At 50.4% G+C, this 13,838-nt stretch overlaps 1 protein-coding gene across 1 annotated transcript in view; it reads right to left on the bottom strand.

The window, feature by feature from the left end:
• ADAMTS16 (ADAM metallopeptidase with thrombospondin type 1 motif 16) overlaps positions 1–10,210 on the bottom strand; it is a 1,002,496-nt gene extending 992,286 nt beyond the window's left edge. Inside the window, exons 1-2 of the mRNA XM_078687616.1 lie at positions 9,666–10,210; positions 9,385–9,490 (exon numbers count right to left, since the gene is read on the bottom strand). Of these exons, the coding sequence (XP_078543742.1) occupies positions 9,385–9,490; positions 9,666–9,728 (169 nt within the window). The 5' untranslated portion in view covers positions 9,729–10,210. The remainder of the gene's footprint in view (positions 1–9,384; positions 9,491–9,665) is intronic.
• Positions 10,211–13,838: the final 3,628 nt, after the last annotated feature.

Genomic DNA, 13,838 nt, shown 5'->3' with positions numbered 1-13,838 from the left:
TGCCGCTTTCCAGTTTGGGTTCATTCCGGTCGCCGGCCCGGCTCTGTGCCTCTGCGGCCCCCGCACTGCCCCCGGGCTGTCTCGGGTGCGGGGCTGGCGCTGCCCCTCGGCTGTGGCTATTTCTGCTGGGTTCCGGTTTGCCCCTCTGTCTGTGGCGCGCCCGGTGCTTTGGTGGCTTTCTCTTCTGTGTGCTGGGATGTCCCGTTCTTCTGAGGCTGCTTGTTTGGAGTCCGGGCTTCTGTCTCGGTGGCTGTGGGTCTTTTCGGGTTCCTGCGGGTCCTCTCGGCCTCTTCTCCTTCTCGGTTCGTTCTTGTGCTGGTACCGATGCGATGTCTCTTCCGGATGCCCACGTGGTAGTTCTTTCTTCTTCGTGGAGATGTGTGGCTCGCTGGTTGGAGCGGCGGACCCTGTTGCAGAGGTCTAGCCGGGGTTCACTTCCCCGCCTAGGTCGGTCTTGGGCTCATGCTTCACCGGACCTGGTCCTTCTCGCCTCGGTGCCTATTTCTTTGATGGTGTCCCTCTCTGCAACTCTGAGCTAGGGCTTGCTTATTCTCCACTACGCTGGGAATGCCTGGCTGGGGTCCCTGTGGGGCTCGTCCGTTTGGCCCTGGCCTTTCCGTGCTTGGCCGGTTGGGTTTCGGGGGTTGGCGTCCCTGGGTTGCTTTCTTTTTGCGTGCTGCTGGATGGCCTTATGGCTGGGGGTCTCGGGCGCTGAGTTGCTTTCCCTGTCCCTCGCCTGTCGGTGTTCGGGGGTCTCTTGGGCTGCTCGTGCTGGGCTTTGGCTTTGCCTGCGCCCTTCTCTGGGTCTGTGATGTTTGACCCTGTGCGGATGCCGGCCTTGTGCTGTTGGCCCCCGCTCTGGCTGACTCGCCCCCTTTTCTTCTTCTGTGAGTCTCGTGGGCTGGTCCTGGAGTTGGTGGCTGGCTATCCTTCTGGGTGTGCCGTATTCTGGCATCATTGTCTCCTGGTTTGTGCCAGGGCCTCCTGCTTGGGGGGCTTGCGTTTGGCGCTGTGCTTCGTCCCCTCTTCGTTTTTGGGTTGTCATGCTGCTGCCACCGGTGCCCGCGCTGCTTGCTTCCTGTGTGTTCTCAGTGGCTGGTGCTTCTGTGTGCTTGTGATGCTCAGTCGCGCTGGTGTTCTCTGGTGCTCCCCCCCTCCTCCCGCGGTGCTTGGGTGTCTGGTGGGTGCTGGTCGGTCGGGCGCTGTGGTTCCTGTGCTCCTCTTTTTTTGTCTGCGGGGTCACGTTCTGTTCCTGGCCTGCTGACTTGCCACCTGCCCTCCCCGGCTCTGGTCTGTTCTCGGGGGCGGGTGTGTCACGGGGCTTCTCGTTTGGGGGTGCCCCTGCTCTTGACCACTGTGCGCTTGGGTTTTTTTTCCCCTCCGGGGTTGGCGGGGGTTCCTGTCGCCTCTGTGGGGGCTGGTTCCTTTTGCTTGATCTGCCTTTTTTTTGCTTGCTCCTGGGGTTTTCTCTGTTTGTTGGGTGCTCCCTGCTTGCTTGCTTGTGCCTTGCCCTCTGCTGCTCGTCTGTTTTGGTCGCTTCTTCGACATCTGCCTTCTCTGTGGGGGGCTTTGTCTCCTCGGCGGGCTGGCTGTGGTGGCCTTGCTCCAGTGGTGCCCTGGTTCTTCGCCTTCCCTTCCTGGCTTCTTTGGGGTTGGTCGGCTTTTGGGCTGCTCCTGGTTCCTGTCCTTGGTTGCTTGCCGGTGTGGTGCCGGGGGCCCTCTGGGGTGCTTTGTCCCCTCTACCTGTGCTTGGTTGGCTTGTGCTGCCTTGGGTTCGGCTGTTCTGTTCTGTTCCGCCTTGCCTGCGCCTGTCCTCCTCTGTTCCCTGCAGTCAGTTTTTGCTGGGTCTGGCCTGGTTGATGGCTGCTTTGGCGCCCGTCTGGGTCTTCCTGGTGCTCTGGGCTTCCCTTTGCTCCGGCCTGGGGCTTTCGGTGTTTGTCCTGGGGCCTACTGTGTGCCTGGCCTGGTTGCTTCTGCTCTGGCTCTCCCCGTGCTTACCTTTGGTTTGCTTCTGGTGTTTCCTGGCCGCCCCTCCTGTTTCGGACGTTGGTGCCTGCCTGGTTTATTCCTGGCTGCTGCCGTGTCCTGTCGTGTCGCCTGTTCTCCTGTGTGGTGTGCTGTCCCCATGCTCCGCTGTCTGCTCGGTGGGTGTGCCTGGTCGGGCCGGGTTGGTACCTGCATGGCCTCCTGGGGCTGCTGGGTACTGTTGGCTTTCTGGTCCTTCTGCTCGCGGGGGTGTTTGCTCCCTGGATTTTTCTATTCTCGTCTGGTCCCCTTGGTGGGTGCCTGGATGTGTTTTTTTGCTGGGGCGTTCCGCTCCGGCCTGTTGGGCTCCTTTTTGGGCTCTGCCTCCTTGCTGGTCTCCCTTTGGGTCCTGGCGGGGTGTTCTGCGTTGGGGCCGCTTCCTTGGGGTTCCTTCTGGGCCTTCTCCTGCTGTTGGTTCTCTTCCCGGGTTTGTTTTCCCGGTGTTGTGGGCCTGTGTGGGGTTCTGTGGCTCCGGTTCTGCCGGCTTCTTGCTGGTTGTGTGTGGCCTCGGGCTGTGCCTCCTGGGTTTCTGGATGTGCTGTCCCTTTTCGGCCTGCTCGGGGGGTTTTTTGCCGCCCTTTTCCGGGTTGTTTCCTGGTTCTGTGGTCCTGGCTCGCTTCTTCCTCCCCTGTTTCACAGGCTTTGTTCCCGGTATGGGTCTGTTTGGGTGCCCCTCCCTCCTTGGTTGGGGTGCGGTTCTGTGGTGCTCGTGCCTCTGCGAGTCCCTCCCTCCTGGCTGCGGGTTGTCTGTGGTTTCCTGCTGCTTGGTCCTCTGCTCTCCTTCGGGGGTTTGCTTGGGCCTGCTGTTCCTCCTGCGTGGTCGGGTGGCTTGACTCGGGTCCTGGCTTCCCGGTTCTGTTGGCGTTTGTTGTCCTCATTTTTTGCGGTTTGCTTGGCTCCTCTCCGGCGTTGCTGGGTTGGGGCCTTGTGGTGTTGGTCTGGGTGCTGTGCTCCCTGGGCTTTCTTTTTCCCGCTGCTCCTGCCCTTGCTGCTGACCTGGGTGTGGGGTTCCTGGTCGGTCCTTTGTCTTTTGGGCGCCTTCTTTGTGCTGCCCTCTGTGCCTCGTTGGTCGGCTGCTGGGGTTTCCCGGTTGCTCTGTGCTCCCCTCCTGCCTTGTGTTCCATCCCTTTGGGGTTGGGGTTTTCAGGGCTTGTGGTCAGTTTCTCTGTTCCCGACCTGGTTGTGTCTTTGTTGCTGGTTTCCGGTCTTGTTGGCCTCTCCTTGTTTGGTGGGCTTTCGGCTGGGTTCTGGGGTTCCGTCCTGTCCCTGTCTTTTGGGTCGGGTTTTCGGTCCTGTTCGGCTCCTGGGTGCTTGTTGCCTCCTGGGCCTTCTCGGGGGGGGGGTTTCCTCCTCGGTTCTCTTGGGCTCGTGTCCTTTCTTTTGCGAGTTTGGCCGTGTTTCTGGCCTGTGCTTCTCCTTCCTTTTTGGGCTGGGTGCTTGTGCCTGCGCTCTGTTGGCCGTTCCTTCTTTGGCTTCTTCCGGGTTGTCTCGTCTTCCTGGTGGCTCTGCCTGGCCCTGTGTGTCCTTCCTGCTGGTTCTGGCCTGGGCGGTCTTCTCCGGTGGGTTGTTTTGGCTGGTCTTGGTGTCCTGGTCCTGGTCCCGGTACCGGTACCGGTTGCCTGTTTTTCGGGTTGGCGGCCTCCTTTCTTTGGAGCCCTGGCCTTGTTTCTTTCTCCCCGGTCCTTGTCCCTGCTGTCTTGTTCGGGGTTGCGGGCCCGATGTTGCCTGCGGTCTTCCTTTCCTCCTTCTCGGTGCTCCCTTGGGTGACTGCTTTGTTGTGGTTTCCTGGGTGTGCTTCTGCGTGCGGAAGGCCGGGTTTCTGCTTTGGTATTCTCCACTTGTTTATTATGAAGGTGTCGAGGACGGAGGGACCTGGGGGTAATGTCCTATTACATATGGTAATCTTCATTACTCCGGGTCCCGTAGTCCTCGACACCTTCATACGCCCCTCCCTCCCTCCCGGGCGGCCGGCCTTCCAGTCTGGGCTTGTTAGTACAGGAGGTCTGCTGGGTAAGTACTGCTTATGTACTCCCGGGGGGAGGGGCAGTATTAGTGTCCCAGCATGCCTCTTGTTGTTTTTTTCTGTCGGGAGATGGACATCTCCACTTGTTTATTATGAAGGTGTCGAGGACTACGGGACCCGGAGTAATGAAGATTACCATATGTAATAGGACATTTATCATGCTGGGGTTTTGAGCCCATAATGAAAGTGTTACCAGCAAAACTACAAGTCCCACAATGCTCATGCAGTTGGCTGGGGAAAAAAGTACGGCATCCTTAGTCTTAGTGCCAAAGCGCAGGAGTTGTGAAATAAGATGTAGTTCCTGACTTTCTGCCTTCTTTTTTGCAGGCAGTCAAAGGTTAAACAGCCCAGTGTGACAGAGGGCAGAGACAGCCTTTCAGATGCAAAGGAGCATCTCCTGTTAATGGGCGATCATTAATACTCCTGGGAAAACGTGCATTGCAAAAGAAAGACCTTATTTACCAGAACAGTGAAAGCATCTGAAGGTTAGTTAGGTGTGTCTAGAGTCACAGAGAAAGGAAAATGAATGCCCTGTTACCCCTCCTCTCGGGGCCACCCCCAGTGGTTTATGTGAATTAAGTTTCGCATGTACAGTACAACTGTGACGTTCCTTGTACTGAACAAGTGTGCAAGGCTGCAGGTGCTCCCCCGCGCGACAGCCACCAGTGCAGCACACTTCTAAGCGCTAGCAGAGGAACATAGGTAATATTCTAAAATCAGACGCTCCTCTAACATGAATGGCTTCTATGAGCTATCATTGTATGTCACTGTGAGATGGGCAGTTATACTGCATGGTCAGAGCGAAGCAAAAGGCGCCGCCTAGTTAAAGAAGGGAGACAAGCTTTGGGGTTGAGGTGGTTCATAGTCCCAGTAGACTAGGTACATGACCACCCTCTGGGAGTAGGGGGGGGGGGAGTCTTCTACTGGGGGCTAGTACCTAAAGAGTCCCAATCAATAGACTACAAGGAAGAAGCTGATAACATTGTAGAGTAACAAAACATGAACTGAGCAGCAATGTGAATGGGAATAACCTCAAGTTTAGATCAGCAGTGGCTCAAAGGTCTCTCTGCAAAGAGACAAACTCAAATGAAACACAGGATGCAGGGCGGCACAGGAAAGGGTAGGGTACCTCCGTGCCGGCGGTTAATGCCCCTTCGGGTTTGGCAGAGTTCGGCAGTGATTCAAAGGAATTTGGTACAGAAAGCTAGCACCAGAAAGTACCCAAATGGAAGTACAAGCTAATTTCCCCGGAGCCTTTTTGACAGGGCATTGGGAGGAAAACTACTGTAAGCGTTCTCACTTTTGGGCAGGTTGCAGCCCGAACATCAGCCACGGGATGGTCTGGTATCGTCCGCCCTGTGCAGGTGCTCAAGTTTTCTTGGGCTATGGGGCAGATGCTGGGGTAAACCCTGAAATATTTGAAGCCTAGGTGATGAATTTTCCTGGTGATTGTTGGCAATCAGGTTCTCGGATTAGGGAATATCCTTGTAGGCTTCCACTGGATCGATTGTTAAACCAATGCATTGTGTAGAAAACCTACACCATCATTTTCTTCCAGCAGAAACTTGGTGTGGCCTTATTGTTGCATTATCTTTCAATCATTAAATACATGATGTATTAGCTTTTATGACTTGCCATTTGTCATGCATTGTCAACGTGATGCAGAGGTCTACGTGAGAAACTAGGTCAGATATCACAGTTCTAAGGCAGTTCTCGAATGTTTGCGACAATGTAGCTCACAGAACCGTGTTGTCGGGTGTGAATTTTAGATTGTAGCTTTTGAGTCCCGGTCCAGCTTTTAAAGTGTGTGAGAGCGAAGTCACGCCTTTTGTCCAAAAAGCAGGTTTGGCTGACGACTATCTTGGGACTGAGAAAGGATAAATACCATGCGGTCGAGGAAAGAATGGTAAAGCGTCCAGGAGAGGGCACTATGAAAATACGAGAAATTGGCTCCAATCCGGTGCGACACTTGTTCCCTGAAATGTGGCTGCCTTAAACCAGGTTCTTGCAGAGACGGAGCAGCAATGCAATAAGCGCATGTGGTCATCGTGTGTTCCAGTTGGCCACGTCCCAGCAGCTCTGCTCTGGCGCAGTTCTGTTATTACAAATTTAAGCCATTTAATGCGTAGGGCTAATTTCACCTCATCTGGACTTCCCAAATGTGACCTGAGCTTGGGGTCAAACCCAGAACACGGTTCCGTTACGATCCTCCACCCGTATTTTGGACTGCACTGCAGATACAAATAATTTGAGCTGGAGACCGAAGTTGTGCCTCGGAGCCCAAGATTCCGCCTCCTGCCTCCATAATTCACCACCATACCCAACCTACCCCTTGATCCCACTTTTACAGGTTCTTTTTCACTCTAACCTTCCCCCTTTGTCACGATTTTCATGTCCTTCTCTTTCTTGTTTGTTCCTCATTGTGTGTTTGTCTCTCTGGCTCTAGGGGGCAAAATCTGATGAGGAAAAACAAGTGTTGGTCCTCAAAAGTGAGTGCTGGCGGGCCCCACCTGCAATCAAAGCTCGAACTAAGAGCTGAGTAAGAGGTGAAACCTTAAGCAACAAATCTGTTTGGAAAATATAGAATCTTGTTCATGAGGAGCGCCGCGACACCTTGCACTGAGTAGGATATAACATGAGCTGCTCGAAAGTCCTTGTTGGAAGTAAAGCTGCTTCCTTTGTAGTGCTGTTGTAAAGCGGACTATAGACACGAGGACTGGTGAGCCACTGGCCAAGAGGGTGTAAATGTGAACCCCAAAAGGGAATTAAAAGAGTTCAATTGCCACAGGTTTAGGGGATTGGTTATCAATCGTGCAGCAGGTGCAGTGGCACCGGGACCCAGGCCGTGAAAGGCTTAGTTGTGGTTGTATTTGCAATACAATCCTTACATCAAAGGCCATTGCACCCTTGATACGGCAATGTACGGATTACATCTGAAATGTTTCGTACAGAATTGAGTGGTAACTTGGGGTGCTGGACGGGACAACGAATGAATGGTACGGTAGGCTTTACTGTTGGCTAATCTCTGTTTTCCACATATATTCGTATTGCTTTTTTACTTTTTTTATGAAGAATAGGTAAAAGGCTGATGATTTTGCAGCGTGATTATGCATCTCTGTGCAAACAGATTGACTTCAACTGGATAAATCTTCAGAAAATGATCTATCACACACGAGCGTTTGCATAGTATTTAAAGAACTCATTCAGTTAACGTCTTCATTAATAGCGCCCTCTTGTGGTTTCAACTCGTAGACAACCATGGATCCAAACAGTTTTCTTCCATATATCAAATAGAAAACGAGCGCAGCTGTTCCCGAGATTCTCCAATAAACACGCCTCTTGGGTCTGGCAGTCCCTGGAATACATGTGTAGTGAGTGAAGTGTGCTCAGCGGGATGGGCGTGCTACGAAGTGGGCGCAGATCCCCACACCACAACATTAACTAGGTCTGCTGTTGGGTGTTTGGCAACCCCCATGATCACAGATTATTGGAAAGAACGGGGCAGATTTTATGACACCCGCCCACATGTGCTGCAATGTGCTCATCATGGAAACGTAAACTCGCACAGCGCCTACCATGACAACAGCAGCGCTTGGCACACGCTTCAGAATAAAACGTCGCGGCGCATTTATCAACACACAACCATAAACTGGGATTTAGCAGGCAAAACAGTCCAGTCCTACAATGTGCCAAGATGCATACTATACATACAATAGCCGCACTGAACAAAAAACACAAAGATGACTTTCAACTGCCAAATAAGTCTTGTGGGCTATCTAGCTGCGAACCTAGAAATTCCTAAACTCTAATTCGAATTGGGCAAATGAAGTCATGCGGCTGACCCCAGCAGTCTGCGCTCACTCTGAGTATAGCAACTCGACAGTTCTTGTGAACACTGAAACGTGTCCCAGTGCCGTGGGGTATCCCCACTGCTGCACTGCGCCCTGAGCTCTACTAACACGTCACAATAATGGCAGTGAAGAGCCAGCGCCGCGAGCAGAGGGGCCACGTGGTTCCCGTTTCACTTGTCATCACAGTTCGTTCAGATCAGCAGAGGAGAGCGCGCGCGGGCGGGATTCCCCTTCGTGTCTAATCGTTTCAGGTGCACGTGTGCGCGTCAGCCCGGCCCGTTTCAATAGCAGGGGCGCGTGAACGCTGTCAGCACGTGCTTGCGTCCCCCGGCGTGCACCTTCGCAGGGGAGGCGCGCGCTCACCCCCATTCACCCTGCTTACCGGTGACACAACACAACAGAATGTGCAGTGAGATGATCTAGTTGCTACACAAGCGAGCACCGCCGACCCCGAAATATTGCAGTCTCCTCATTCAAAATGCAAATTACCTGGTCCACAGAAGATGAGAATTTAAATGAGCCGTGGTAACGTAACGGCCAGAGCAGGCGACTTAGGAGTTGGGGAACCAGGTTCTAGCTTCTGCGTTGGCTCAAAATCCTGTGTGATTTCGGGCAAACCACTTAATCACCCCGTGCCTACCACAAATGAATGTGTCATTGTGTAACATAACTGGTGCTCATGTAAAGCGCTCCAATACCTTCGGGTCGACGTCTATTTAAACATCAAAAGACAGTAGTCTCCAGCTGGAGCGACAGAGGGGTTGTTTATTGTAGTCTACAAGCAAAGCCTACGACAGGCAGCGACCCGCCGGTTTGGATTCCTGCATGATTGAACACCTGTGCAGGAACTCACACCTGAAGTTCTAACTGCGACCACGAGGGATGTTCACTTGTATACATGCAATCACGAGTGTACAGCGCGAGATGCACACGAGGTGCAATTAACTACTTCACCCTGCTACAGAGACATGCATCTGCTTTCTGTGCATCTCCTGGTCCTGCCAGGTAAGTACTGGGATTCGGGGTAGCTATACCGCAGTAGGTGCAATGGCATAGCCTTTGGGATGAGGGGATTTTGCTCTGGCATCCTCGCTATGCCACGAGTGACATGCAGTATTTTGTATTGGTTATTTATAGAGCGCAACTATCGCTCCGGAAGGAGCATCTTGGCGCTAGTAAAACAAAGTGCATACAATTGCGGGTTTTGGGTTAGATGGCTGTCATTACGTACTCTTCTGGAAGACTGAAGATCCAGGTTTTCAGATGTACAATCAGTGACGGGGAAATAGGAAATCTGTATTTAAGTACTTTAAAAGGCAATAGGTTCTGTTAAGCCTCTAAATAAAACACCCACGCGCAAACGCTTCCACGCATTTATATGAAAAGTATACATGACTTATTCGCTTCCTCGTTCTTAAATACCGACACATATCTACCTCGATCACCCTCCTCCTCCCAGCGCACACACACCTGTCCCGTACTCACCGCTGTGCCCGGTCAGGTGTAGCAGATCAGAGTGCAAGGATAGATGAGGGGGGCCTCGGGGTCCAGCAGCCGCAGGTGCCCCTTCAGCCGCACACACAGGTGCACTCTGCGAAAGAAGGGCAAAAGACTGGCTAAGACGGGAGGCGAGAACGGATCGAAGGTATTAAGATAGCATGAAATAGACCTATGAGCATATTTTAATATATTTAAATAAATATTTGTGGGAATATGATTACGAATGGGTAAGCCGTTTAGAAAAAAAAAAATCACCTCAGACCTACCTTAAAATACACGCCAAGTGCAAGAAACAGGCACCAACCCGCACAATCCCTTCTTAAATGCATCCTATACAGAATGCAGGCAGCAGGCAGGCTTGCCCTCCGTGTGTGGTGCAGTATGGCCAAGTAATGCTGGTGCCAAGATTCGAGAAGGCGGCGTGTAGATTCCACGCTGTTTCACACGTGTGACAGGCGAGCACGCACCGTGGATTCGCGTGTCTGCGCCTGGCACGCGCGTTACTCTCATTTACAGAAAGGTGTGCAGAAGTCTAGTCTTTGCCCTACAGCTGTTGGCCCCCTGCAGCGGACTGTGGCAGCTTCACATTGCAGGATGGCAGCACGCGCGCCACGAGTGGAAAAAGAATGCAAACATAAGCGGGTCAACGGATGGCAGCAAGTGGGGGTGCTTCTGTCAGGGTAGGGGCATGCAGTAGTGGGAACACTTGCTGCTGGTGGCTCGTCAGCTGCTTGGCTGGTGCCGCGCTTCCCCTCTCTCCTCTCCTCTTTCTAGCAGTCCCATGTGAGCCTCTGACAACCATACTGTGGCTCTTTTCTCTCCAAGTCAGGCCAGCTGGTGTGTCCTGATTGACAGCCCTCGCAAGCCAACCGCTGCACCTGCATTCCCGTGGTGGGCAGGCTGAGGCTCGGGGGTGGGAGCAGCGCGTTGACACTCGCGCCGGAGGCTTTGTCCAGCATTAACTATTTCCTCCCTGGCTGGTCATCATCACAGCGGAGCCGCAGAGGCGACTCCAGCTTCAACAGGTACAACACGTGATGTAAAGAAACAGGTGGCAGGTCCTAGCCACAGCCAGAACTATGTTCACAGCTCATATTACGTCATATTTTCACATGCCTGCTATCGAAATCGTTACTAATAGGTGGAAGCCAGCGTAGTCTGAAAATAACTGAACAGAAAAATATAAATAAATTCGAAAAAATAATATTTACCTGATATTTTTTTCATGACTCATGCGAACAATGATTTAGGAGACATAACACAACATAACATAGCATGACATAACAACATGACATAGTGCAAGAGGGAGATAGTATTACTATAGTGACTGGAGGTGACAGCACAAGTTCTGGGTTGAGGTAGATAGGTACTGGGTGACAGCAGCGCAGTTGTGTGGGAGTGCTAGCTCAGTTGTGTGGGGTTGTGGTGTGGTGTCTAAGGTGGGGTAGAAGAGTGGAATTGTGATTGCGTGTATGGTTTTGCGGACAACAATGCAACACTGGGAAGTGTTTGTGTGAAGATAATAGTGCAGTGCTTGCAGTGGAAGTGCAGCACCATGGTGCACTAGTGTGATGGTAGCAAAGTAGTTGCAGAGGTGGTAGTTTGAGTTTTGGTTGAATTGCTGTGTTTGGAATGGTAGTGCAGTGCTTGAGGATGGAAATGCAGAACTGGTGGGTGTTAGTACAGTGGTTAGGTTGTGATAGGTAGCCAAGTAGTAGCCGGCTCATAGACTGGTGTAGTTGATGTTTGATGGTGCTGTGGGAGGGTGGTGGCTAGTCTAATGTTGGGCCTGGATTTACAGTATGTGTGAATATTTGTACATATGTTGTATTCCTACAGTACAGACCTAGACTACGGCAGCAGAGCTCTGTACAGGCTAATAGGCAAGGATACAGTTAACAGTGATTTTGAAAGTAGCTGATTTGTGGACTGTTACTGCATCATGATGTAGTGTCCTATAAAGAGGCAGGTTTTCAAGTATTTCCTGATTTGAAGCAGGCGTGGAGTGATTGGGGATGTTGTTTCCGATCCTGGAGTCATAGATGGAAAAGACCTGTTGCCTAAATTTCTCGTTTTCACTCATATTTGTCTCCAGTGTGAAGGTGTCCTGGCTGCAGGTGTATCGAGAGCCCCAAGAGATGGTGAGCATTTCTACCAGATTGGGACTGGGGTGCAGGATGCAATGGTTTAGTAAATGATGCAGCTGGTTTTGAACATGGTGCACGCCAACAAGGGGAACCAGTGGCGTTTATTTAGGTTGGAGGTTATGTGATCATATTCATTGAGGCCCTGAACAGAACAAGTTCAAAGCTGTTGAATCTTGGAGGGCCATGAAGAAACATGGGTGGGCCAAGGGGCACCTTGGGGTAGGATGGGAAATAAATCAACAAGGTGTATTAGACATTGTTTTAGACACTGACAAAATACGTTTAACTCTGACATATCTAAGAGCCAAAAGTTACTTACTTTTACTGATGTTAGTTCCAATAGATAAGATCATTGGCCACCCCTCTGCCCAGTACCCAATGAGTACTGTGAGTGAGCAAGGGCACACGGTGTTAATGCACACCATTTCCATTTCACAGCGACAGGCATTGTCCAATGGATACTGACCGCGGTGTGGCTGTCCTGAGTGTCCACTAGTCACTATCTCATGCAGGGGTGTTTAGGCTACAAGATATGTCTCAGGTGCACGAAATGTGAATTTGAGGGGTGCTATGGTAACCATAAACAGTGAAAATCATTGTTTTCTTGGATCTTAACTAACTTCCAGCTGTGGTTTCATACCATCTTTCTTAGAAATTGTGCCATACTTATGAATATTTGATTTTCCTAATGCACAGAAAATACATTATCTGTGAATTGCAGATTTCAACAAACGAGGAGGTTGCACATTATTATTTTTGTATATATTCTAATAGTAATATATAGGATAACGGTGAGGCAACAACAAGTGTATAGGAGATTTACTCCTGTATAAAGTCCAATACTTCAGTAATGCTTTAAATATAGGTTTCTTGAGAAACAATTACTTTAACATAGATATAATTTTCCAGTTCCTACACATTTGTGTAATTTTGATTCACAGCCCTGCAAACGCTCTTCAGTTGGTGAGCGAAACACGTTTGCTGTTGTCCTGTTTTCATGGTGAAGCATTTGATTTATAACAAATAAATGTTTCCTCAAGTACCTGAATATTTGAAGCATTATTGAAACATTGGACTTTATACATGAGTGAATTTATTATACTCTTTTTGTTGCCTCTCCTTTATGATCTGTCATTGTGCTTCTAGGCTGCTGTGACAACTGAACCATGCAGATGAGCAAAACGATTAGTGATTATAATAAAACTGCTTGAATAAGTGTGGTATAATATGGCTCAGATGTCCCATTTTCTGCTATATATTTTATAATAGTACACTATGACAGCAGAATAAGTGGTGTGGGAATTTTAAACTTAGCCTGCTGAATTCTGCATCATCCAAATCAGGTTTCCCACAACCAGAAGTCCTGCGGGACACCCAGCTCCAAGGAAATTATTTTTGTGGTTTCACTGAGGACGCTGTTAATTCCTGTTATGGGAATTCCAGTATCAGGAAAGAATAGTGACCAAAGCGTATTGAAAAAAATATGGACACTTTGATGCTGTGCGCAAATAGGACGGGGCGGGGTGAGTGAGTGTGAGGGCGGAGTCAAAGGTGTGGCTACAAAAATAAAATAATATGTAATTGTTTTCTGTATTTCACCTTCAGGTAACTATATATAAAATAGTGCACAGTTTAACAGAAAAATTAATGCAAGTTAAGTTAATCAGGGCAGAAGGCACTGTTGTACATTGTGAAACCTCTACTGGTTAGTGCACAGCAGAGGTCTGCGTGTGCAACCAGAGAACCATAGAACTGAATCCATGTTGGTGCAGTAGTGAATAATGACTTGTGTATGTTTAGTGCTACGAGGTCCCAGTCTGTGACAGAAAGCAGTTTGAATATGTAAGTAATTAGTTTAAACTTGAATTACATACAATATAAGATAGACTGCTATTAAATGCTCAAAAAGGTGATATGAAAGTGCTTGAAAAACATAGGTTTTTGCAATATCCAGCTGCACATAGTACATTTTTCATAAGTGTCCTTTAAAACTCTCACACTTCACAGCTCAGCTTCACAGGGAGCCGGGAGAGGGGTTAAAGAATAAATAAAACCTACTCGCTGCTGCCGCCATCGTCTTCTCCAGACCAGAGCGCCCAGTAAGCATCCAGTCTCCCCTGACCCAATTGAAGCTGCAATGTAGCTTTGTCATTGGTAAGCACCCAGGCCCCCCATAGCCAATCACAGCGCTACAATGCAGCGTTGTGATTGGTCTGAGTGCCATGGTTCGGCGCTCAGCCAGGAAATGGGGGCCTGGGCATGTTCTCTACCCAGGCTGTTACGCAGCCTGGG

This window comes from Lissotriton helveticus, chromosome 4_1 (assembly GCF_964261635.1).
Source record: "Lissotriton helveticus chromosome 4_1, aLisHel1.1, whole genome shotgun sequence".
Lineage (NCBI taxonomy): Eukaryota > Metazoa > Chordata > Amphibia > Caudata > Salamandridae > Lissotriton > Lissotriton helveticus.
Note: the sequence above shows the minus strand (reverse complement) of the source record. Positions and strands in the feature narration are given on the sequence as shown.